The following is a 23,453-nucleotide window of genomic DNA, read 5'->3' as shown; positions in this document are numbered from 1 at the left end:
TTCCAATTAATCTCAATCAAACTGCAGTTGGTATATTTTAATAAGGTTAAAAAATAACAAAAACATACAGCTAACTAACACAATAAAACACAATAAAAACATGATAAAATATAATAAAAACCATGCTTTTTGAAAAAAAATATATATATATATATATATATATATATATATATATATATATATATATATATATATATATATATATATATATATTTTTTTTTTTTTTTTTTTTTTTTTGTAGATGCTTGATATATTTTTATATTACCAACATATTTTCTCTCACAACTATACACCGGTGTTTAATCAAAATAAAATAAAATTATGTGGAAATATTCAGTATTTGTGTGGTCAAGGTAACTAAAAAAATAGATCATATTCATAAAAAAGTATGCATCAGTGTTTTCTAACAATTGGTAAGTATCTCAAAATCTTGTCAGTCCTTTAGTCTGCTTTCACCTGGGCACGATGCTTCCTGATTGATCTGTGCTCCTGTCATCCGCTCTCCTATGTTCCCACAGTACAGAAGAGAACGCATGGGCCATTTCTGTTAAAGAAGAAAAAAAAGTCCATCGCTTCATTTTTCACCATTTAAATACGCAAGATACTGAAAACCTAAAATAATGTTTCGAAAAAATATCTATAGCACAATATATCCATAACATTTTCTTTCTGACTGTGTTCTTTTACATATTGGCTTTAATATTAATCATGGTTCACCTTCACAGGATGCAGGTACTCGGCTCTCTGCAGGATGGTGTGGTCCCCCAACATCCCACCCTGGTCCAGGGTTTCTGTCAGGTGGGCGATGTAGTTAGTGGCCAGGACCAGGACGTCCAGTTTGGAGAGTTTAGTGTCTGGGGGGACGGAGGGTAAAGCAGCCTGCAGGCTGTGGAAGGCTTGTCTAAGGTTTCGAACACGGCTCCTCTCTCTTGCTGCATTCTCAGGAGAGTTTTGAGTCTTGCATGCCCTGGACGTAATCGGGCCAGACCTCACCTAACACCCAAAAAAAGGAATGAGGGAAAACTTCTTAACATGTTTTGTGCATCAATAAACTGCTAGTTATGTATCTCTGGCTGTATCAAAAAAATTAACAATTACAGTACTAGAGTGTAGTAGTTACCCATAAAAATAGTGGTGGTATGAAGCAATGTATTGCATGTAATTATGCATAATTAATTGTTATACATGTAATGTAAAATAAAGTGTTACCCATTGCACGCTTTAAAAAACTCCCCCAAAGTTATGAATAAAATAAGGATTAACGGAGCATATTGTACAAGAAAATACTACTTCAGTTTTTCTACTTTAAAATTCCTTGTTTAATTCAATGCGTTTGCCATTTATTTGTGAAATTTGCTAGCCATTTCTGAATGAAAATTAGTTTCCACGCAATTTGTAGTGTATAAAATGATACATTTAATGTTAATAAATGATATTTAAATATACCTAATATAAAGACGTTTGAAAATCTTGTTTAAAAGAGACCACTAACGAAAAAGCTTCTAGCATAAAGCTACAAAACATTTTAATAGCTGTAGAGTGATTTGCACGTCGCACTTACATTTATTAATATTATTTAACATTTGTGTTAATTATTTGTTAGTAATTATTTACAATAATAGTTATCCACTGAAATAAAAAACTAATACGGGACTAAATTTAAAAGCATACAATCACAATGTGTGAAAAGCCATAATATTCACTTTCGATGCACATCTCGTGATCCGAACGTTTGAAATCGTTTTGAGTGCAAACCACTTTTCCCTTCACTCACCCACTTCTTTGGCTCTCGCTGCGTTGTCTGTCTCACGCATGGTTGTGTCCATCTCTGCGTCCGCGCGCCCTTTCCTCCCATCTCCCTCTTCTCCTGTGCCACAGCGTCTTCCAGCGCTCGCTCTGCCATGAGAACCACCGGCGAGACCGCTGAACCAGTGTGTAAATAACTGCATTTGAGCGTTTCCCTCGAAATGCTTGAAGGGGTTCGGCCCTCTCCTCCACCCAAAGGCCCAGTGTCCATCCCCTCCCCTTGCCTTATCTGGTGAGGTAATGTGGGGATCTTCAAGCGGTACGTTATCTCTCACCCTGCCTCCCACGGGTGCTCACTGCCAAGGGAGCAGACTCAGGAGAGTTGCATGGTGTCCCCAGGCAGGTCGGCAGCAGCGGAGGGTCTTGGGAAAAGCAGGGAAGCCTCTCGCAGCTGCAGACCCACAGCAGACGCAAGGCCTTGACCCCTCAGTCTGCTGGGACGACGTGACCTAAACAATGCAAAGTTGCTTTGTCGGCTGTCAGCTTGATGGGTGTTGATCGGACTGCTTGGGACATGTTTGTCAAGGATAACTGGATAAAGAGATGTGATGTTGATGTGTGAAAACATGAAATATTGCTGTTCATTGCGAACTGTGATGCATAAAAGAAATGGCTAAACAATGGCCTTAAAAACAATTAACTGGTAAGAAAGTTATGCAAATGCACTCTTAAATAGTCATACTTTTTTTTTGACAGAATATGGAAAGTTTGAATCACAAAGCGGTTCAGCAGAATTGCGTGGAGTGATGAATCACAATAAAACATGAGCTGTATCGTGATGCACCAGAGCGTCTGGTGAGAAATACAGTAATGAATGCATCTCTACCTCCACAGTGAAACATGGAGAAAGTTTTCACCTGCTGGTACTGAGAGCTGCTTCACTCTGAGAAGTCAGTTAACACTTCACTGAAAAAATGGCTTACTTCAAACTGACTGAAAAGGAGTTATGGAACTAAATGAATTAAGAAGTGACCAAATTGTAAATGAACGAAATTTTGTAAGCAAATTATTTTGTCATTTTTAGCTTGGCACATATATATATATATATCCACAGACATGTCTTTATACTGTAAACTATGTTTTCTACCTATATATATTTATATTTATATTTATATATATGACATATTATAAGACATGTCTGAAGAATGTCCCCATAAAACAGAATATAGAAACAAGTGCGTATATTAATTACATATACTATTATATGAGTACTATGAGAATGCAATGAAACAGGAACAACAACATAGCTGTTTTGGTACAGGATTGTACTTAATTTTTGAAAATATCTTAAAGACCCTTATAATATGTTCCACCTCCTTTACGCACAATGCAGTTTCAATGTAGTGAAAATATAAGTAGGCCACTATGTCTCACTATGTGATCACTTTTCTAACTAGGAAAACATCTGGAGCAGTAAAACGTTTCCATTCTTCATCGCAACAACCATTCTTTCACTGATAGCCAACTCAACTCAGACATCACCAGTTGCAAGCCATTTGTCGTCTATCGATTACTCTGTGATCGACTGCCGTGTCTTCATGCGCACGCATTGGGAACCACATGGTGGCAAAGTGGCTCCGTAGAGTGAAGTTCGCCAGTAATCAGATGTGTTTTCTGAATAGTTACAGTCTAATAAGATAAAATGTCGCAGGTACAGGCGCGGTTCTTCACCGAAAACAAAAAGTGAGTACACTGGGTGTGCATAATACAAACAGCTGAAACGTTTAGCTTAGCGAGATACAAGATATGTGTGTGTGTATAGCGAAAATAGTTTCTTTTTAAGCTGTGCTCAGAATTATGCGGGTATTTACCTTTATTGTTGAAGATAGGTAGATGTAGGCTGTGTTTGTACGGGATGTAAGATGTTGTGCTCATGCTCTTCTCTAGGTATCTGATAGATGATGTCCCGTTCTCCATCCCTGCTGCCTCGGAGGTGGCGGACCTCAGCGGGGTAATCAACAAACTGCTGGAAGCTAGGAACGGTCAGCTTGTTTAACAGTCTTTCTTTTTGGGCACGTGTTTTCACTTCATGCCATTTTCAAAACATTGTGTAGATACAGTCTAATAATAAGATTAGGAACGTCCCATCTTTCTCGACTTTCTCCGATCCTCAAGGAAATTAATCAATGTGTTGGTTGTTTCTGTAATACAGCAGTGCTTAATTGATTCTATTTTTCTTCTATTTGTCGTTTAATTAAATGAACTTGACTCATGTTTCTTTTTACAGATGGACACAAACATGTTGAGTTTGATTTCCTGGTTAAGGGTCAGTTTCTCCGCTCTTCACTGGCCAATCACATGGAGACAGAGAACATCTCAACGGTATGCCAATGCTTTTAATGTAGTGTTTTCATTGACTCGTCATGCACACGACAATTGTAACACATCAGATTGCTTGACAGTAACACACGGTTTCCGACAGACTATTTAAGATCGAAATGAAAGGAATAGTCAATCATCATTTACTCACGCGTTCTTCAAACCTGTGAGATGTGTGTTTATCTTCGGAACTCAAATTAATATTTAAAGTTAAACGATTTCTGTTTTCAGATAAATGTTTTATAAACTGTCTCTTTATTGCAAATCCTGGAAAAAAAATAGGACAGCCGATTTCAACATTGTTATTAGTAAAATAAATATTTGTGATAATGATAATTTGAAATTGAAGTAAATCACTGCTAAAATTTACTTTTGTCATCACAGGAATAAATGACATGCAAAAAAACAGTTATTGTAGATTCAGAAAAAAAAAAAAAAAAAAAGGACTTAATCCGTATGAATTGGTGTAATTTTTTAACTCTTCTCAGTCTGTGTTTTCTTTTTTTATGAAAGTGAAACAGTGATGAATAAAATTTGAATAAAATGTATTTGTAGATTGGTTAAATGCTCATGTGTGTTGTATGTGTGTGTTTACAGGAAGAAGTGGTGGAAATCGAATATGTTGAGAAGTTCACGGCCCCACAGCCAGAGGAGTGCATCATGCACGATGACTGGATCAGCTCAGTGGAAGCAGATTCTGAATGGTGCGTTTCCTGCAAGACCAAACTAAAAGTAGGAATCGCTCCGCTTGGACAGGTTTGTGACTGATATGTAAAATTCTTTCCTCTTCCCAACTCCCAGGATCCTTACAGGCTCTTACGATAAGACTGCACGGATTTGGTCTATGGAAGGGAAGGCGGTGATGACCGTGGCTGGACACACTGATGTTGTGAAGGATGTAGCCTGGGTGAAGAGAGGTTAGAATCTGTTCAGTACGAGATGAATGAGAGCTAACGATGCACTAGGTTTCTGAATTTGTCAGTTCTTCTTCTGTTGGATGTTTCCGTGGCTTTTAGACGGTCTGAGCTCTCTGCTCTTGACCGCATCTCTGGATCAAACGATCATGTTATGGGAGTGGAATTCTGAACGGAACAAAGTGAAGGCCCGACACTGTTGCCGTGGACACGCAGGAAGTGTAGACACAGTTTCCGTCGACCCCACTAGGACGAAGGTTTGTGTGTTTGCTACTAAACACCATACGTTTAGTTCTCTAGACACACTGTATGCGTCTCTCATGCGCTGTTTTCTCTTTAGTTTTGCAGTGGCTCATGGGACAAAATGCTTAAGATATGGTCAGCAGGTATGTTTTCTTTAGAACGTGTTCAGTGAGATGTTTAATTCAGAAAGACAAGATAAACATCCAACTTCAAAAAAAGAAAACTACGAAATGTCAAGTACTTCTTTTAAAAAAAAGTTGACTTGTACAGGTGAGGTCAAAAGTTTACATCCCCCTTTCAGAATCTGCGAAACGTTAATTATGAGTTAAGTATTAAAATGCATGTTATGGTTAATTTAGTACTGACCTGAATATGATGTTTGACATAAAACATGTTTGCATATAGTCCACAAGAGAAAATAATAGTTGAATTTATAAAAATGATGTAATTTGTTGAGCATTTTTGTTTCAAGATTCAAACTCTTATTGGTGCTCTAGAAGGAAAAAACCATGCATTAGGAGTCAGCGGTGAAAACGTTTGAACAGAATAGAGATGTGTACATATTTTTTTTTGCCTTAGTATCATATTTGTTATGATATGCCCTTATTAGGCCCTTTAAGCCCTTATTAGGCTGCAGAAGATAGTTACATGTTTCCCAGGAGACTTGTAAAAGAGCAGATTCTGAAAGGGGATTTAAACTGTTGACCTCAACTGTATTATTGTTGTCCTCAGTGCCAACAGAGGAAGAGGATGAGATGGAGGAACCCAACAGACCGCGTAAAAAACAGAAAACGGAGCAGATGGGGCTCACGCGGGTTAGTATCCATGCATGTTCTTCACTCAATAGCTCATGTTATTAATTAATGCTTTGCACATTTATAAATTCTTGTTATTCCTCTTTAGACTCCCCTCATGACTTTCTCTGGTCATAATGAGGCAGTGTCCTCTGTGCTCTGGACGGACGCTGAGGAGTTGTGCAGTGCATCATGGGATCACACCATCCGTCTATGGGATGCAGAGACTGGTGGACCGAAGGGTACAATAGTGAGTGGCGACAGTTCATCATAGAAATATATTAATAGATCCATTAAATCCATTTGTTTTGTTTGAAAGCGATTTAATTTTTTCCTCTAATAAAAATTATTACATTTTCTCACATTCTGAATTTTCATTGTTGTTCATCCTAAATAGTTTATAAAAACATTTATAAAGTTACATGTATTATATAAACTACTTACAAAAGATCATAATTAAAAACAAAAATGTATTATTGTAAATGTATACTTTTTTTCCATATTTAGTATTTTTTTAATTGTTTATAAATAGTAGTTAGAATAATATTAATAGTTATTATTATTATTATTATTATTATTATTATTATTATTATTATTATTATTATTTTTAAAAGAACTATGCTAATTATTGAGATGAGTTAAGGAGTGTTCTGGATAAATGAAGTGTGTCACCAAGCATAAAATAATGACCATCTTCGACTTGTTTCTAAAATATTCTCCTACTCCTGCATATTAAGTTGGGTCAGGAGAATGTATTTTTAAAAAAAAAGAAAAACATACAAACTGTACCTTTTAAGGACTGCTGGATTTACAGACTGATGTTCTTGCATTGCAGACAGGCAGTAAGGTTTTCAACTGTATCTCATACTCTCCTCTGTGTCGCCGTCTGGCCTCGGGCAGCACAGACAGACATGTGCGTCTATGGGACCCAAGATCTAAAGGTGACTGTCGCCTATCCCGTATAATGATGTCCTTTCATACTGAAAGTTATTTTCATTGCTCATATTTTTCATTTTTTCCAGACGGCTCTCTAGTTCTCCTGTCTCTAACGTCCCATAACGGTTGGGTGACGGCGGTCAGGTGGGCTCCATCTCACGAGCATCAGCTTGTTTCAGGATCTCTAGATAATGTGGTCAAACTCTGGGACATAAGGAGGTGCGTGACTTACAAACCAAGCCAAAACCAATCTGTTCCCATATATCTGTCCCTAACAGTCCTGCTTTCTTCTTGACAGCTGTAAAGCACCACTCTATGATCTAGCTGCCCACGAAGACAAAGTAATGTGTGTTGACTGGACAGAGAATGGGGTACGACAATCCATCCAAATACTCCTCTGTTTTACTAACACTGTTAGAAGGCCCAAGAAATCAAATCGGTTGATCACACCGAGATAAATATTCTGTGTGATAAACATACTTTAAATTAGATAGTAAAATGTGGGCAAACTTTGATGTTACACTACTAGCGTATGTTTCTAGTATGATTTAACATGCTGCTAGAATGTAGTTAGCCCATGTGAGTTAACTTTTTAAATTGTATTTGAATGAAAGCCGAAAAAAGTTTACGTTTATTTACATTACCGTAATTATTACATTAACAAAAATTGTTGCAAACAATGAATAGAAAGATGTGCAACGTATTTTATATATGACACATTTTTTAGTTTTTTATTATGTACTTATCAGCGTGGATATCAGGGCCAAAGGTGTTTTTTTTCATGAAAAAGAATTGTTTAAAACATTAACTCGTACTAGAAATGGCTCTAATGAGAACTTTTAGTCTAGGGTTTTTTTAGGATATGTCTTTTATCTACTTCCTGCTTCAATCGAAAATGCATCAACAATGTATGTTAAGTTATTTCATGGGGTTTTTAACTGTAAACTTGATGTGTATTTTTTTTGGTTCTAGCTGATTTTGAGTGGAGGAGCAGATAACAAACTCTACACATACAGATACTCGGCATATGTCTCGGATGCAGGAGCGTAAAACACTCCGGTGTTAGTTGTCGTTTTACTTCAGGATCGCCATGGGAACATAAACAACAACATCTTCTGCTGTATAACCAACAAAATATGACATTGGAAACCAGCTACAAGCATACAACAAAACCTCACAGCCTTACAAGAAACAAACGCATTTCTGTGCAAATCATGCGTGAAACCATTCGTACATTGTCACATTAAGTTCAGTGGGCGCTTTGCATGAATGGTTTTAAGAATAATTTGTTCTAATTCGATAAGCTTCTGTTCACTGAATCAGGCCTCGTTCAATGTGACAATTTACACGAAGGCCTCGCCAATGATTTACACACAAATCAATAAGTTCTGCTCATGTTTTATAAGAAAGGAACAGTCTTGTGTTTTTGTTCACAGTGGTATTTAGTGTTTAATGCTCAATACGTCGTCACGTGTCAGGTTTACTCCGCTGCCTTTTCATAACAAATCTAAGTTTGTTAAATTGCTGGTTACTCGTGTGGTAAATTGTGAAGTGTTCTGTAGTTTTAATAACTTTGAATTTGAAATGAATATATTTTCAGTGTTCCTGTCACTAAATATACTATTCCAGATATTGTTGATCTTTGGATTGTATTGAAGTGTAATAAATTCTAAATTACAGTTAAAATGGCGAATGTGTTTAGTTCCGAGTATTTGTTTTTTTACTAGCGGTCGGTGAACGTTCATCCGGCAGGTGGCGCTAGAGTTCTGGGTTGGTTTATGTTTCCAAACGTTTTATCCGTCGAGGAAGAGCCTGCTAGATATGGTCGCTACGGCAGTGACGTCCTAAACAATCCTCCTGTATTTTTGTATTAAAAATGTGTTAAACCACCACTGTATTCACAACAGGAGAGGGTTTTATAGGGCTGACACCATGGGGAAGAAAGATAAGAGTGATAGAGGTAAGATGGATGCCGCGTTTTAGAAATAAACACAATTTAAGCAACGAAGTTTGACGGACCGTGCAAGCTCTGCTGTTGTGTATGTTTAACGAATGCAGCAGAAAACATAAGATTTGAAGATAACTATGAGCTTAATTGTGTTCAGAAGTGATATCATATGAACTATGTTATACAAGCAGGCTCCTCAATAAGGAGTGCTTAGATTCCCTTGTGAAAATAAAATGCTATCATCTGTGTTGCACTTGTACTTCCTTAGTATATATATATATATATATATATATATATATATATATATATATATATATATATATATATATATATATATTAAAAAGGTGTGTATTTTAAATTAAGAGCATACTTGCGGATAATGTAGTTCTAATTAAATAAAATGGCACTTGAAGGTGCTTAAAAAACTACACCTTCATGAATGTTTGTAAAAGTACATTTTACGACAATGTCAATTAAAAGCTTATTATATTTTGATAATCTCTTGTCATGCTTTAAATTTTCATGTGTTCAGTGCAGTGTACTAAAGCATGCGAATTTGGTTGATTTACTTGATTACTATTTTAACTTTTTAAAGTTTTTTGATATTGCGTTTAAATGTATTTTAAATGTACTAAATTGTACTGTAATTGCAAATTTGCTATTGAAAATGTTATAAAAATGTATTGCATACACGTTATAACGGAAATTACATTTTAGTTTACTATATAGGTTTGTCAGCGCTTTCAGCATTACATTTTAATTATATTTCATTGGCAATGATCGTAATTATAAAATTTAATAGAAATAAAAGGGTGGGTCAAAAAATTATAAAGTTCAATTAACAGCATTTAATAAAAAGTAATTGTCAAAAAAGACATTATTTTCACAGTCGCACTTAAGAATATGCTTGAGTATATTATTTACATTATAGACACTCTTTGTAAAAATCTGTTAAAGTGTAGATCCAGATATTGTTTCTAAATGCTATTAAGTTAAACTGTTGCCAAAAACACTTGTGGTTGTTGTTGTTTTTTCACTTTAGATAAAAAGTCCAAGAAGCGTTATTATGATGAGGAGGAGGATGACGAAGAGGTGATGGGCGGCGAGTCTCAGGAGGCTGTTCCAGCAGCTGCAGGGAAGCAGGTGGATGAATCCAGCACTAAACTGGATGAGTATGGAGCCAAAGACTACAGGCTACAGATGCTTCTCAAGAACGACCACACTTCCCGGCCCCTATGGGTGGTAAGACTAAAGATCCTTGATTTATTAGGCAGTTACAGAAGCTGGTGACTATCCCATTATGTATGTGTCTGACTGTTGTAGGCTCCTGATGGTCACATCTTCCTAGAGGCTTTCTCTCCCGTGTATAAATACGCTCAGGACTTCCTGGTGGCCATATCAGAGCCAGTGTGCAGACCCACCCATGTGCACGAGTACAAGCTGACGGCTTACTCTCTGTACGCTGCTGTGAGCGTCGGCCTGCAGACCTCTGACATCATAGAGTACCTGCAGAAACTCAGCAAGACCTCCGTGCCAGACGGCATAGTACAGTTTATAAAGGTGTGTTGACAACCACTCCACGCTCTTAAACCGATGCACATTATGGCTATTGTTGGCACTCTCATAAATTGCTTTGTTTATCTTTTGTCGCTTAGGATTAAAGCATCTGCTAAATGCATGAATGTTAGAATAAAAAAAAAGGTATATATCAAAGCCACTCTTTTACTCTCTCTGTTCTCCTGCAGTTGTGCACCGTGAGCTACGGTAAAGTCAAACTGGTCCTGAAACACAACAGGTCGGTTCATTCTACTTAGATTCCTCTTCCATTGCTTCTTACTAAAGAAAGGTTAAATAATTAGTTATGTATTAGCATGTTGTATATTGCTTTGCTCGTGGTCTGTCGAATGTTTATATGTTAGTTCTGAAATCTGATTTCAGATTAGATTATTTCTATAACAGGAAGTTTGGTGTCAAGTGTTGGCTTCGAATATTAAGATTGCATGTACTTGATTCTGAAACATAAATGTAAGTACTGTTTAAAAGTTTGTGGTTGTAAATTGCCATGCGCTCACAAAGACTGCATTTATTTGATCAAATATACAATGAAACAGTGCTATGGAAAAATTACAATTTAAATGTAAATGTTATCTATTTTAATACTGTTTTAAAGTGCAAATTTTTTAATTCTCAGTGTCATATGATCTTTCAGAAATAATTTTAAGATACTAATTTGATGATTATAAAACTCTTAGTGGAAGACTTTGCAGCTGAATATTTTTAGTTTAGGATTGTTTAATAAATGGGAAGTTAAAAATGGCATTAATTTCAGATATATTTTGTATTTAGTAAATGTCTAGATCAGTTGCGTCCTTGCTATATAAAATTATTCTGTTACTAAAAATTGTACTGACTACATGCGTCATAAAACATGCACTGTGCAACGACTACATGGCATTGATAGTGCAGATGGTTGAGTTTGTGTGTGTGTGTGTGTGTGTGTGTGTGTGTGTGTGTGTGTGTGTGTGTGTGTTGAGAACAGGTACTTTGTGGAGAGTGCGTTCCCAGATGTCATTCAAAGGCTTTTACAGGACACAGTGATCCGGGACTGTCGTCTTCGGTCTGCTGAGGGTGAGGAGACTGAGCTCATCACCGAGACCATCTCTAGCAAATCTGCAGTAAGTGTGAGCACAAAACATGTTTATTGGGTGAAAACATCAAGACACATCTAATCTGGTTCCATTGTCCTGTCCAGATCACAAAGTCTCAGCAGGACAACGGTGGACCGTCCACCTCCCAGCCTGCAGACGGTCAGCGCACAGGAAGTCAGGTGCCGGAGGACATCTTCAGTTACTACGAGCAGATGGATAAAGAGGAGGAGGAGGAGGAAGAGACCCAAACTGTATCATTTGAGATCCGTCAGGTGTGTAAATTACCTAATTGGATGTTAATTTACCCTGATTGTTGCTAATTTTTTTGTTGGAATGGTTATTTAGTGAAGATTTCATGCACATTCATCTAATTCTTTCTTCATGTTTGTGCTGGACTTGTTAGGAAATGATCGAGGAGCTTCAGAAACGTTGCATTCAGCTGGAATATCCTCTCCTGGCTGAATATGATTTCCGTAACGACACGGTGAACCCTGACATCAACATGGACCTGAAGCCCACCGCTGTGCTGAGACCATATCAGGAAAAGAGTCTGAGGAAGATGTTTGGGAATGGCAGAGCTCGATCTGGAGTCATCGTCCTGCCTTGTGGTAAACTATCTCTCTTCTTATGTACAGTGTTTGTATCATTTCTTCCCAGAAGCAGCTGATGCCTAGTCCTGGGCTGTAGAGTGCTGTGAATCCTCACCCAAACTAATCAGACAAAGACAAAGAATATGTAGTTCTAAGATGTTGTAATATGATTTGAGAAGAATATGAAATGAGCCATTTGACTGGATATGTATTTTTAATTGTTATTAATGGAATATTCATGTTCTAAATTATGCATAGAACCTCAGTGCCTTTTGTTTTTAGAAATGCACAACCTCTTTATTTTACTCAAAAGAGGCCTATTAACTGTAAAACTGTAAAGTGAATAATAACATTTTACTGGCCTAGAGGACAAAAATCTATACATTTTAACAATGATAAGAACTTAAACTGATTTTAATGTAAGCAAATACATTATTATATAATTAATATATTATTTAAATATTTATTTTTGAAGTAAATGTTTATTTTTTATATATATATATATATATATATATATATATATATATATATATATATATATATATATATATATATAAATAATTGCTTGAAATATCATAATCACTTTGTTGTTGATTAGTCTTTCATTTCAAAACCATTTTTTCTTGTGCTTTCAAGACACAGGTCATTCTTGCAATTTCAGTACAATCTATTTTAACACAGCTTTTAAAAACTACAACCAGACAATTTAACAACCAGAAATTGCACCTTAATACCATACAAACCAGCTGTTTTAGTTAGCAAAGCCTAAAAATAGATGTACACGATCAACGTTTTAAAAACTACATTACCAGAGTAATTTGGGACGCGCTTTGAATGGTATTATCGAGATAAAACGAAATGAATCTACGTTGAGGTCATTAGTTATTCCTCTGTTCTGTGTCACAGGTGCTGGTAAATCACTGGTGGGCGTCACTGCTGCCTGCACAGTGCGTAAGCGCTGTCTGGTGCTGGGAAACTCATCTGTGTCAGTGGAGCAGTGGAAGGCTCAGTTTAAGATGTGGTCCACTATTGATGACTCCCAGATCTGCCGTTTCACTTCTGACGCAAAAGACAAACCCATCGGCTGCTCTGTGGCCATTAGTACTTATTCTATGTTGGGCCACACCACCAAACGCTCATGGGAGGCTGAGAGGGTCATGGAGTGGATGAAAAGTCAGGAATGGGGGCTCATTATACTAGATGAGGTGCACACAATCCCAGGTAGGTTTAGCGTGTGAACGTCACACAACATAATCGCAACTTAATATCAAGCGAGAAATCATGTTATCTGTCCAGTTTTTTTTGGGGTCACTTGGATTCTTTTTTTTCTCATTTGACAAACTCCACCTACTACGAAATTTCTGTAATTTCAAAACCGACGACCAATTATAATTCAGTACGCAAATATTGTAAAGAAATCAATTTTAAATAGGAAATATTTTAACAATGGTACGTTTTCTTTTTGCGATCTTGAAGGGATATTTCACCCAAAAATGAGTTTTTCAACTTGAAAAAGTTCAAAAATATGAATGAAATCAAAGTGTTATGTGATGAAGGGATTTATTTAAATCTTTTATTGCAATTTGAAAACACACACATGCATAATGATAATCAAATATGGTAAACAGAAGCAGAAACAATGAGGTTGTTCTTAACATCAAGCTCAAAAGTTTTTCCCTCTCTTTAAAACTCTTTTAATCTGAATTAATTCTAGAAATTTGTGGAGAAGCAAAATTAAATTTAATATAGGAGGAGTATCTTTTGAGTTTGAGTATTTTTGGAATTTTGTTGTTGCTCAGCATTTCAGAACAGCACTGAGAACAAAGAAATTATTAAAAAAAATGTCACCCTGCAGCACAGAACCAGTCATAAGTAGCATAGGTTTATTTGTAGCAGTCAACAATCCATTTTATGGGTCAAAAATCATTAGGATATTGTAAGATCATTAAGATAAGATCATGTTCCATTAAAATAATGTAAATGTATCCAAACTTAGTTTTTGATTAGTAATTTGCTTTGCTAAAGACTTCATTTTGTCAACTTTAAAGATAATTTTTTTCTCAATACTTAGATTTTTTTTTCCCCATCCTTCTCTCTCAGATTTCAGATTTTCAAAGAGTTAAGCCAAATATTGTCCTGTCCTAACAAGCTGTACATCAGTGGAAAGCTTATCTATTCGGCTCTGATGATGCATAAATCTCAATTTCGACAAATTGACCAATCTGATTGATTTTCTGGTCCCTGGTCACGAAAAAAATATCATAACATAAATGAAAACGATACAGATTCCTGACTTTGTTTGTCTTGCAGCAAAGATGTTCCGTCGTGTTCTGACGATAGTCCAGGCTCACTGTAAACTGGGTCTCACTGCCACGTTGGTGAGAGAGGATGATAAGATTGTCGATCTTAACTTCCTGATTGGGCCGAAGCTCTACGAGGCGAATTGGATGGAACTACAGAACAATGGTTATATTGCTAAAGTCCAGTGTGCTGAGGTGAGGGTTTGAAGTAATAATTGTCCTACTGAAACAATTATGTAACCGGAAAGAAATCTAACATTTCTCCCAAAGTACAGTAAAGACAACAAAAGATCTTTTCTTGTGCGTTTTACATAATCTGAACTTAGGTTGATGTCTGAACCTTGTCAGGCAGGTCACCGAGGTGCATGAAATTGTGAAACATTGTGTTGGTAGGTTCTGGAGCATGATGTACAAAGAACATACAGTACAGTTATTCAATATTGCCTCTAATTTTCTGATCTTACTAAACAAAAGCTGAGTAGACCTTTTAGCCTTTTTTATGTGCTGACTCATGCATTGTTCACTGTACAAAGAACATAATGCTAAAAAATCCTCTAATGCAAAGCATATATCACATTTCTGGTAAACCATTTAGCTGTTGCGAACAAGTCAGCAAGTCAAATATATATTTAATATAAGGCTAACAACTTTGCAGAAAAAGTAGAAATTCTATATTCAGTGCAATTTTCCTAGTCTTCTTTTTATTATTCAGCTGCAATATTTCTAAAAAAAGAATATCCGGTTATTCTAAAGAAAAAAAAAAAAAAGAAGAATTCCCTTTTATAGATCTCAACAGCAAAATAAGTAGTTAGAAACTTTCCTTTTTGTATTTTTAAAAATATATAGATACGATTTGCATGCATATAATAACTTTCATAAATGTTTTTAAGAAGTTTTAATTGAATTAAAGCTTTATAGACTAGTGACCATGACCATATGTTGGATAAACCTTTTGAGGAACTAAACCATGTAGCTTATTTGAGGGGTGAAGCGTCTTAGAGGGTGAAAATGTAAAGAGCGGTGTGTATTGTTGTTTTGCGTGCTTTAAGCTTGAAGTTCTCTGTGTGTCTAGGTATGGTGTCCCATGTCTCCTGAGTTTTATCGTGAATATGTGGCTATTAAGACGAAGAAGAGAATTCTGCTCTACACCATGAATCCCAATAAGTTCCGCGCGTGTCAGTTCCTGATCCGCTTCCACGAGCGGAGAAACGACAAGATCATCGTCTTTGCCGACAACGTCTTCGCTCTGAAAGAATACGCCATCCGACTGAACAAGTAATCCCTTGACACGTTGTAAAGCTGTAGCCGTTGCCCACTTTTCAGTTGCTGCTCATATTTAAGCATTAAGCATTTTTCCCTTTAATTAGTTTTTTAAGCGTGAGACATTTTTCAGCTGAGAGTTAGAAACTATGAACCAAAACGAACGAGCTTCACGATTTCTAAAACTTAGATTAAATAGAAAAAGATCGTTTGACACATGCGTGAATGAACTGCTTGTGCTTTCAAACATAAGACTTCATAAACTACTGTAAAATTGCACGATTGACCGGAAAATACGCCACTTATGTCTGCTATTCACACAAGCAGCTTTTCTTATTGATCAAACTTTCTCAGTGCATTTTTTTTTGTTTTTTATACAGAATTTAGCGGTTAAACGTCATTTCTAAAAGCTTAATTTACAATCTTTTAGGAGGTCATGCCGTGTCCTTCTTCAAAAGTTTAAGCAATATTGCTAAATGCTTTTTCTTTATGCATAAAATGAATGAGATTTTTTTGGGCATTGTAGTAAAAAAAATCATTTTTTTTTTCTTTTAATCACTTTAATCACTATACAAAAGCATGTTAAGAGTTCAGAAACGTGCAGTATCAACAAAGTCATGAACTTACTAAAAGCTGCTAAAGAGCAGCTTACACAAAAGAGCTCAACACACCGCATGAGCTCAAATGATCCACAAAAACATCTTTTTTTTGCATGCTTATCCAAACCTGTGTTTGTGCCCGGACAAATTCTAGAAGGCAATTCTGTGGCCCTGGCGCAACCTCTAATCAGCTTTACTTTGCTGTTAATCACCTTTAACTTGGCAAATGAATGGGCTTTTCCTCGTAAAGTGTGCAAAGTGTGCAAAGTTTGTTTGAAAGGCTAAATCTCATACTGTATGGGGGCATTATAGGACTCTGAGGGTTTGTGAGGTAAAGTTTGCACATTTCCAGTGGTTCTTTGTATTTTTATTTATATTATTTTATCTTTTTTATATATAATAATGACTAAGTGCACAATAAGATTCTTCCGGAAATATGCTTTGGATTTTTCTTATTTGATCCTTTGATTTGACGTATTATTGTTTTTACGTATTCTTTTGCCAATTTAAACTTGTGTGAAAGGTCAAAGGCCAATTCTTCTACATGCTCAAAATTATATATATATATGTAAATAAGTACACACTCTCTTTTGTTGTCTCTCATCAGACCATATATTTATGGACCCACATCTCAAGGAGAACGTATGCAGATCCTTCAGAACTTTAAACACAATCCCAAAATCAATACCATATTCATCTCCAAGGTAAATAGCCTACCTCTGCTCCCTTTCCTGTGAAAATGTAGAATAATATTTCTCGTTTTAAACTTTTTATTTCCGCTGTGTTGTCTTCAAAGTCTGCAATCTATGTCAGTAAATAATGCTTTTCATTTTTAAGTAGCATTTAATTCAGTCTCAACACTACTTTTACATAAAAGTTGGTGTTTTGAGCCTTTAATTCCCTTGACGTTCCAACCATATTTCAAGATAAATACTTCTACAGGTGCTTTAGAAGTGCTAATATGCCTTTTTTTTTTTTTTTTTTTTTACCATAATCTTTTTTTTTCGCATCAACTCAAATACTCTTGTTCTGTTTAAACCTTAAACAACAATACATCGTTAAATTTCTAGCAAACAAACAATCCATTTCTGAATGTTGTCAAAATGTAACCTTTGTGTTCATGGTAAAGTAAATCAAGCAATAAATAATCATTACTTTTGTTAGTTAACATTTTCTTTCATTATTCCACTTTAGACATTCTACTGACGTTAACGAACTTTGTAACTACATGTCGACTAGCAGTCATTAGCATATTACAAGACATTTCAATATCTAACACACTGTACAATATAGTTTAACGTAAATTCCTAATTTCCAATACTGAAGTTTAAGCCCTAAAATGCAGTTCAAAGGGTTCGTTTTCTCAAAAAGTCAAATTCTGTCTGTTCCCAGGTCCAGAAAAAATCTCATGCTTAGTATCTTGTAACATTTTGATCCACAACACACAACATATTACTGACTAAACATTGCACGTATATGTCAGCTTACGCTACTAACCCTAAACTTTTCCTAACACCCTACTCTATGAGTTACTAGACATGTAGTTGCACAGTTACTTTTAGCTAGTGAAATATTCAAAGTGGACTATTAAAATAAAGTGTAAGCAAACTTTTTTTATTTAATGGAGATTTTACATCCAGCAAAGGATTTTAAATGTTCATGTGACTGTATCAGAGACACTGAGACACTGATCTGAGGAGTGCTGGAATGCTGTTCATTAACTTTAGATTCTACCTTAATGCAAATGTTTGGAAATGATTGCGTGGGAAATGAGATGCACGTGTGCTGATATGATTGTCTGCAAAAGTCAGGCAATTCAAATAAGATTAGAGCAGGAAGGGGTTTGTTATGTAGACTCTGCTTGCATTTGAAGTTTCTTTTAAAGATGTCCTAAAAAGCCTTTGGATAACCAAAGATCTTTCTTTTTTATCTTCGTTAGATGTCTTTGCCTTTCGTTATGTCATTCCCATGCAATGTTACCAGGTCCAGAAACGTAGCAAGGACATAAAATACTTAAAAATACTTTTAAAAATACTTTTTATGTGCAAAGAATTTTTTCAGCAGTTTCCAAAGTTACCATCTTCTGCCACATTATATTTTACTGTTGTTCTTGCGACTTTTCTGGACCTGGGAACAGACAGAATTTGCATTTTTGAGTAAACTAACCCTTTAAAACTACATTTAGTTGTTTAGTTGTAAACTTCAGTATTGGAAATTAGGAATTTACATTAAACTATATTGTACAGTGTGTTAGATATTGAAATGTAACGCGCCTTCTGGACACAGTTTTCTTCCTATTTCTTCCATGTTTCTGGTTTCACATTAAAGATTCGGTCAGGTTGACTTTTACAGACAGCAGGTTTGATTGTGGTTTGATACTACAGTGATAGTATGGCTGTCTTCTTCCATTCTGATTCCGTCCTCTCTTGTTTTCTTCTGTCAGGTAGGAGATACTTCATTTGACCTGCCGGAGGCAAACGTGCTAATCCAGATCTCCTCTCACGGTGGTTCTCGTCGTCAGGAAGCTCAGAGACTGGGCCGAGTGCTGCGAGCCAAGAAAGGTAACAAGCTATTGGAAGTCAACATTTTGAACATCATCATGGGGTAACTGGACTGACCATTTAGACAGCCAAGTTCTAAATACTTATATGCTGTATATTAATTTAATACATGCATTCTGAGATGATCTAGAACTTGAAGGAATTGCAATGTTTGCAGATGAACCTTTAATGATCATATGATCATTTTTTTTTTGCGCAGGTATGGTTGCAGAGGAATACAATGCTTACTTTTACTCACTCGTCTCTCAGGACACACAGGAAATGGCTTATTCCACCAAGAGACAGCGCTTCCTGGTGGACCAGGGATACAGTTTCAAGGTTTTAAGGCCGTACTTTGACTGCAAACACATGAATTTTGTTATACTGATTGAAAAGGGTAGCAAAACTGGGTGGTGATACCATGTGTGTTAAGTCTCAGTCTGTCGCATCTTTTCGTCTCTTTTTAGGTGATCACAAAATTGGCTGGGATGGAGGAGGAAGACCTGATGTTTTCCTCTCGTGAGGAACAGCAGCAGCTCCTACAGAAAGTTCTGGCAGCATCAGATCTTGACGCAGAAGAGGAAGTTGTGATGGGAGACGTGGGAGGAAAGCCACAGGTATCTCCACTCGTTCTTGTTCCTGTCTGTAACCTCATTTGTTTGCTGGATGTGAGTTGCTGTTTTGATCTTGATCGTTCACCACTGAAAAAACACTGGTCTGTATTCGGATTTTAAGATTTTGTCATTCTTCTTTGGAACGTTAGGAAAGATAGTTAGTATGATCGTGCTGCTTTCTTCAATGCAAAGAAAGTGATTGGTGATTGGCCAAAACATAGCGTGTATGCTTTATTGCATATTTTCTGAAGCAATACGTGAGGAACAGGCTAAATTAACCAGTTATTTACTGTTCACGGAAAACGTCCTCTTCTCTGCAGCTACAGTGTTATTTTAGTATTATTTATGCACTTCTGTAGTGTTTATTGATATTTTGAATCACCTTTTTTACTTATCAGTTGTCATTTTAAATTTGGTGTATTTTTTTGTAATTCAACTTGCTTTCGTAGTTTTTGTTCTTTAATATTACTTTTGTTTTTCTTGAATTAATTTTGTAATTTTAACACTTTGACTTCAGCTTATTTCAATTAATAACAATGGCATTGCTCTCACATTTTGTTTCGCCACATATTGTTGTTCTATTGCTGTGTTTAGCAATTTAATTTTAAGTCTATTCCACACTTCAGACATCTAATAGTCGTATGGATTACTTTTATGTCAGCTTTTGATGGTGATTTTCTAAAAACGTTAAATTAAAGAACACAGAAGCAACGTGTCATTTACATTTCGACCAACGCAGTATACCAATCGAAGCTCAAATTAGCACAGAGGCAAATAAAAGAAATAAAGAAGCCACAGTATGTTGAAAACGAAGGTGTAGTTAGTAAATTGAATTGCTTGATAAATTTAAATTCTCTCCCGTACATTTTGCATCTGAAGGGAAACACTACAAATGCATATTCAATAAGGTCAGGTGCAAAAATAACTGTCTACACATTTTCAGCACTAATTCTTCACTGCGCATCTGCAGTAAATCCTGACAGTGATATTAAAAGATGGTTTGCCCTTGTTCTAGCCCTTAGTCTCCATTCACTTTTGCATATTATCTGTAGAATACAGTTTCTTTTCTCCTCAATGAAAGAGAAAAAGCCAGACTTCTAATGTTGAAGCCAAATCAAATGTTCAGGTCAACCGAGAGCAGTTCTTTATCCATACGGCCTCAGCTTATAATCTTTTCTTTGACGTACATTCAGTCATTCTATGGAACGGGTTAATCTGTATTTGCACGTAAGTAAGGCTTTATTTTTTTTTTACTATTGACCTGTTTCTATAGTTTTCTCGCCGTGCTGGAACTATGAGCTCCATGTCTGGTGCAGATGATACCGTCTACATGGAATACCAGACGTCCCGCAGCGGCAAGTCTTTAGTCGGCAAGAACATCCATCCTCTGTTTAAACGCTTCCGCAAGTGAACACGCTCACGACGCGACTGATGTATTCAGGCCAAGACAACACACTTCCTGGGACGGCAAGCCTCGTGATACAAGGCACTTCACTGCTGCTCATCTCAGAGCCATTTAAAGACTGTGAGGAGGAAGCAAAACTGGTGTCATTTCAGAAAGACTGGGGGAAAAAATCTAATATGTATAGTATTACAAACTGGATATTTGTAATTATTAAGATGATTTCTTTAAATTTGTTGTGAGAAACTGATTTGTAAAGAAGGAAGAAGTTTGTACAGTCTGTAAAAGACAAAACGAAGTGTACTGGTAAATGTACTTTATCAAATAAACTGCTTTGGTATATAACAAGATTCTGTACATTTCTGTTATTGCATTAGGTTTCTCAAACTATCTGAACATTATGCATCAATCTTAGCTATTTATTTGCCTTCATGAAGATGATACTGCTAGTTTGTAAAGCGTTAACTAGCATTAATGTGTATAATGAGTAAAGAATAACAGAGTGGCGTGCGTTCATTTTTAATTCAACAGTATCTAGTCATTTGTTTTAAGGTTTTTCTGCATAAAGATGCTTTTGTGTGCAATTATTTAATTTCAAATAACTGAGCCAATGAAATGCAGTAATTGGAGAGAGAGTGTTTGTGAATCACCTGAGCCCGCTGCTCTCTAATTTTAGATAACAAAAAAAATATTTTAGAAATATTCACCCAAAACTGAATAGCTTCCGTCAACTTATATTCCCCCTAAATATGTCCCGTACCTGTGCGAGTTTCCTGTATTCTGTGGAACATACAATAAATAACCAGAAGTTGCTGTTCTCTAGTGTCATGCATAATATTTAAAAGAATACCAGCAAAGTCAATGGCAACCAGAAACTATACAGATTTCTTTTTCTTTCATGCTCCACATAAGATGGAAATGCTTACAGGTTTTGAAACAACTTGTGGGTGAAAAAATGAAAATACCTTTTACTCTATTAAAATTAAATGCAATGTAACGTAAAAGAAGTACCTTAATGTGACTAACAAGCCAGTTAACCGTGCTTCGTAACTCTCTTTTAATACCGAGGTGGCCCTTTTCAAAGTTCTTTCAAACTTCCACTTTCTTTGTCATTAAAAAGCATGACTTAATATGTCCCATCATTAGTCCATACAGTTTTTGTACGGCGCAAGGGTGGATTATTGAGAATGGATTATCCCTTTAACTTTAATTGAGATATAAAGTGAAAATAAAGCCCTGTTGTTTACCTTACTGTAGATCTAATGAACGCAGTGGGGTTTTTTTTTGTGCCTCCAGACGTAATCCTCTTCTCAGTGGTGCTGTAGATAACCCACTCCAGCCAGATATGTGTCCCCATGTAACTTCATGTGATTTGCTGTCAAAGTCTCTCACACTAGGAGAAATCCGGAATCCCCATTCATTTTAATCCCTTTGTATTAGTTTGTAATCGTATTATGGATGGATATTAAAAGAACAAGCCTCATATTCTTCAGTGTACCAACTGAATGGCATAGCTGGATTTTAAGTTTGTGTGTTGAGACAATTTAAAGCAACTTCCAGCACATATACACTTTATGTTTTCGCCACCAATCGAGCAACAGGAAGAAGCAAATGATCAGACGTATAAAATAAAATACGCATAGTAATGCCAACAAGACGTTTCAGGCTCGATTCCTGAAAAAAAAAGAAAAAAGCTACACGTTCATTCATGTACAGACGGGGGGGTTTGAAGAAGTTTAGAAATAAGACTGCATAAAATGTTTGTACTAAAATTGTTAGGCTTCAAAAACGGAACAGAAGCGTCCCTGAAAATGGAGTGACTGTGTTTAAAAAAATGTTTTAATTCCTAAACATTTCATATTTTTGTTTAACCCTTTAATCTTAAAGTCAATCTGGGCATCATATGCATGTTTAGTGCTGTCAAATGATTAATGGTGGTTAATTGCAAGTTTTTGTTTACATATATATATATATATATATATATATATATATATATATATATATATATATATATATATGTCTACTGTGTATATTTATGATGTTTATATGTTTATAAAATCAAGCACATGCATGTGTATATATATATATATATATATATATATATATATATATATATATATATATATATATATATATATATATATATATATATTTATCCAGGCAGCGTAAACATATATTGGCTCAGTGGGTTTCATTTGAGCACATGGCCGATGATTGAGTTCAGCAGCCATGTGCTCCGTTGACTTGTGTTTGTGTGAACACACGGCTTTTGTTTGTTGCCGTTTCTCATGTGCTCTTTTGTTGCTCCAAAGGATTGGTTTTGCCCTTTGTCACCTCTCTGTTTCTTCATTTGCTTTACCAGCTCCACTTCGTTACTTTTCCTCCCCGCGTTCTGTGCCAGATCGTTTTCGTGCCCGCTAAAGCTTTTCACCCAAGTCCTTTCCTCTCTTTGCACGCGCTCCTAACAAAAAAAAAATCAGCTGGATGATAAAACAATTAATCGACTGAGATTAAAAGATTAGTGGATTTTGATTATTAAT

The 23,453-nt window shown here is 36.0% G+C and overlaps 3 protein-coding genes across 4 annotated transcripts; 2 read left to right on the top strand and 1 right to left on the bottom strand.

The window, feature by feature from the left end:
* Positions 1-284: 284 nt before the first annotated feature.
* On the bottom strand, positions 285-3,739 carry tcf23 (transcription factor 23). 2 transcript variants are annotated; one of them, XM_043241964.1, is made up of 4 exons: positions 3,618-3,739; positions 1,775-2,337; positions 718-993; positions 285-544 (listed from the first exon to the last, which is right to left on the bottom strand). In XM_043241964.1, exons 2-4 carry the CDS (start codon positions 2,015-2,017, stop codon positions 434-436), a joined length of 630 nt encoding a protein of 209 aa, XP_043097899.1. In that variant the 5' UTR covers positions 2,018-2,337; positions 3,618-3,739; the 3' UTR covers positions 285-433. The 2 variants fall into 2 exon arrangements, with proteins under 2 accessions (XP_043097899.1, XP_043097898.1); XM_043241963.1 differs by lacking the exon at positions 3,618-3,739 and having other exon boundaries at positions 1,775-2,716.
* Positions 3,333-8,698, top strand: wdr12 (WD repeat domain 12). Its single transcript, XM_043241962.1, has 13 exons — positions 3,333-3,489; positions 3,694-3,788; positions 4,034-4,128; positions 4,723-4,829; positions 4,927-5,042; positions 5,142-5,296; positions 5,380-5,425; positions 6,015-6,097; positions 6,186-6,326; positions 6,912-7,017; positions 7,099-7,231; positions 7,311-7,383; positions 7,985-8,698. The coding sequence occupies exons 1-13, from the start codon at positions 3,449-3,451 to the stop codon at positions 8,060-8,062; spliced, it is 1,269 nt and encodes a 422-aa protein (XP_043097897.1). The 5' UTR covers positions 3,333-3,448; the 3' UTR covers positions 8,063-8,698.
* A 109-nt stretch (positions 8,699-8,807) lies between these two features.
* On the top strand, positions 8,808-21,261 carry ercc3 (excision repair cross-complementation group 3). Its single transcript, XM_043241961.1, has 15 exons — positions 8,808-8,972; positions 10,003-10,202; positions 10,284-10,520; positions 10,706-10,755; positions 11,500-11,635; positions 11,713-11,880; positions 12,012-12,216; positions 13,105-13,419; positions 14,509-14,693; positions 15,571-15,773; positions 16,965-17,061; positions 18,801-18,918; positions 19,118-19,236; positions 19,365-19,514; positions 20,785-21,261. Exons 1-15 carry the CDS (start codon positions 8,945-8,947, stop codon positions 20,920-20,922), a joined length of 2,349 nt encoding a protein of 782 aa, XP_043097896.1. The 5' UTR covers positions 8,808-8,944; the 3' UTR covers positions 20,923-21,261.
* Positions 21,262-23,453: the final 2,192 nt, after the last annotated feature.

The sequence above is a fragment of the Puntigrus tetrazona genome, chromosome 6 (genome assembly GCF_018831695.1).
Source record: "Puntigrus tetrazona isolate hp1 chromosome 6, ASM1883169v1, whole genome shotgun sequence".
NCBI lineage: Eukaryota > Metazoa > Chordata > Actinopteri > Cypriniformes > Cyprinidae > Puntigrus > Puntigrus tetrazona.
This window is presented reverse-complemented; position numbering and strand designations above follow the sequence as displayed.

Excerpts from the sequence above, each read along its gene's own strand:
- ercc3 (XM_043241961.1), top strand. The coding sequence starts at position 8,945 with ATGGGGAAGAAAGATAAGAGTGATAGAG. Across the intron at positions 10,521-10,705 it reads GCATAGTACAGTTTATAAAG|TTGTGCACCGTGAGCTACGG; the intron begins GTGTGTTGACAA and ends GTTCTCCTGCAG. Across the intron at positions 13,420-14,508 it reads TGAGGTGCACACAATCCCAG|CAAAGATGTTCCGTCGTGTT; the intron begins GTAGGTTTAGCG and ends TTTGTCTTGCAG.
- wdr12 (XM_043241962.1), top strand. The coding sequence starts at position 3,449 with ATGTCGCAGGTACAGGCGCGGTTCTTCACCGAAAACAAAAA. Across the intron at positions 3,789-4,033 it reads ACTGCTGGAAGCTAGGAACG|ATGGACACAAACATGTTGAG; the intron begins GTCAGCTTGTTT and ends TTCTTTTTACAG. Across the intron at positions 7,018-7,098 it reads ATGGGACCCAAGATCTAAAG|ACGGCTCTCTAGTTCTCCTG; the intron begins GTGACTGTCGCC and ends CATTTTTTCCAG.
- tcf23 (XM_043241964.1), bottom strand. The coding sequence starts at position 2,017 with ATGGACACTGGGCCTTTGGGTGGAGGAGAGGGCCGAACCCCTTCAAGC. Across the intron at positions 994-1,774 it reads AGCGAGAGCCAAAGAAGTGG|GTGAGGTCTGGCCCGATTAC; the intron begins GTGAGTGAAGGG and ends TTTGGGTGTTAG. Across the intron at positions 545-717 it reads AGTACCTGCATCCTGTGAAG|AAATGGCCCATGCGTTCTCT; the intron begins GTGAACCATGAT and ends CTTCTTTAACAG.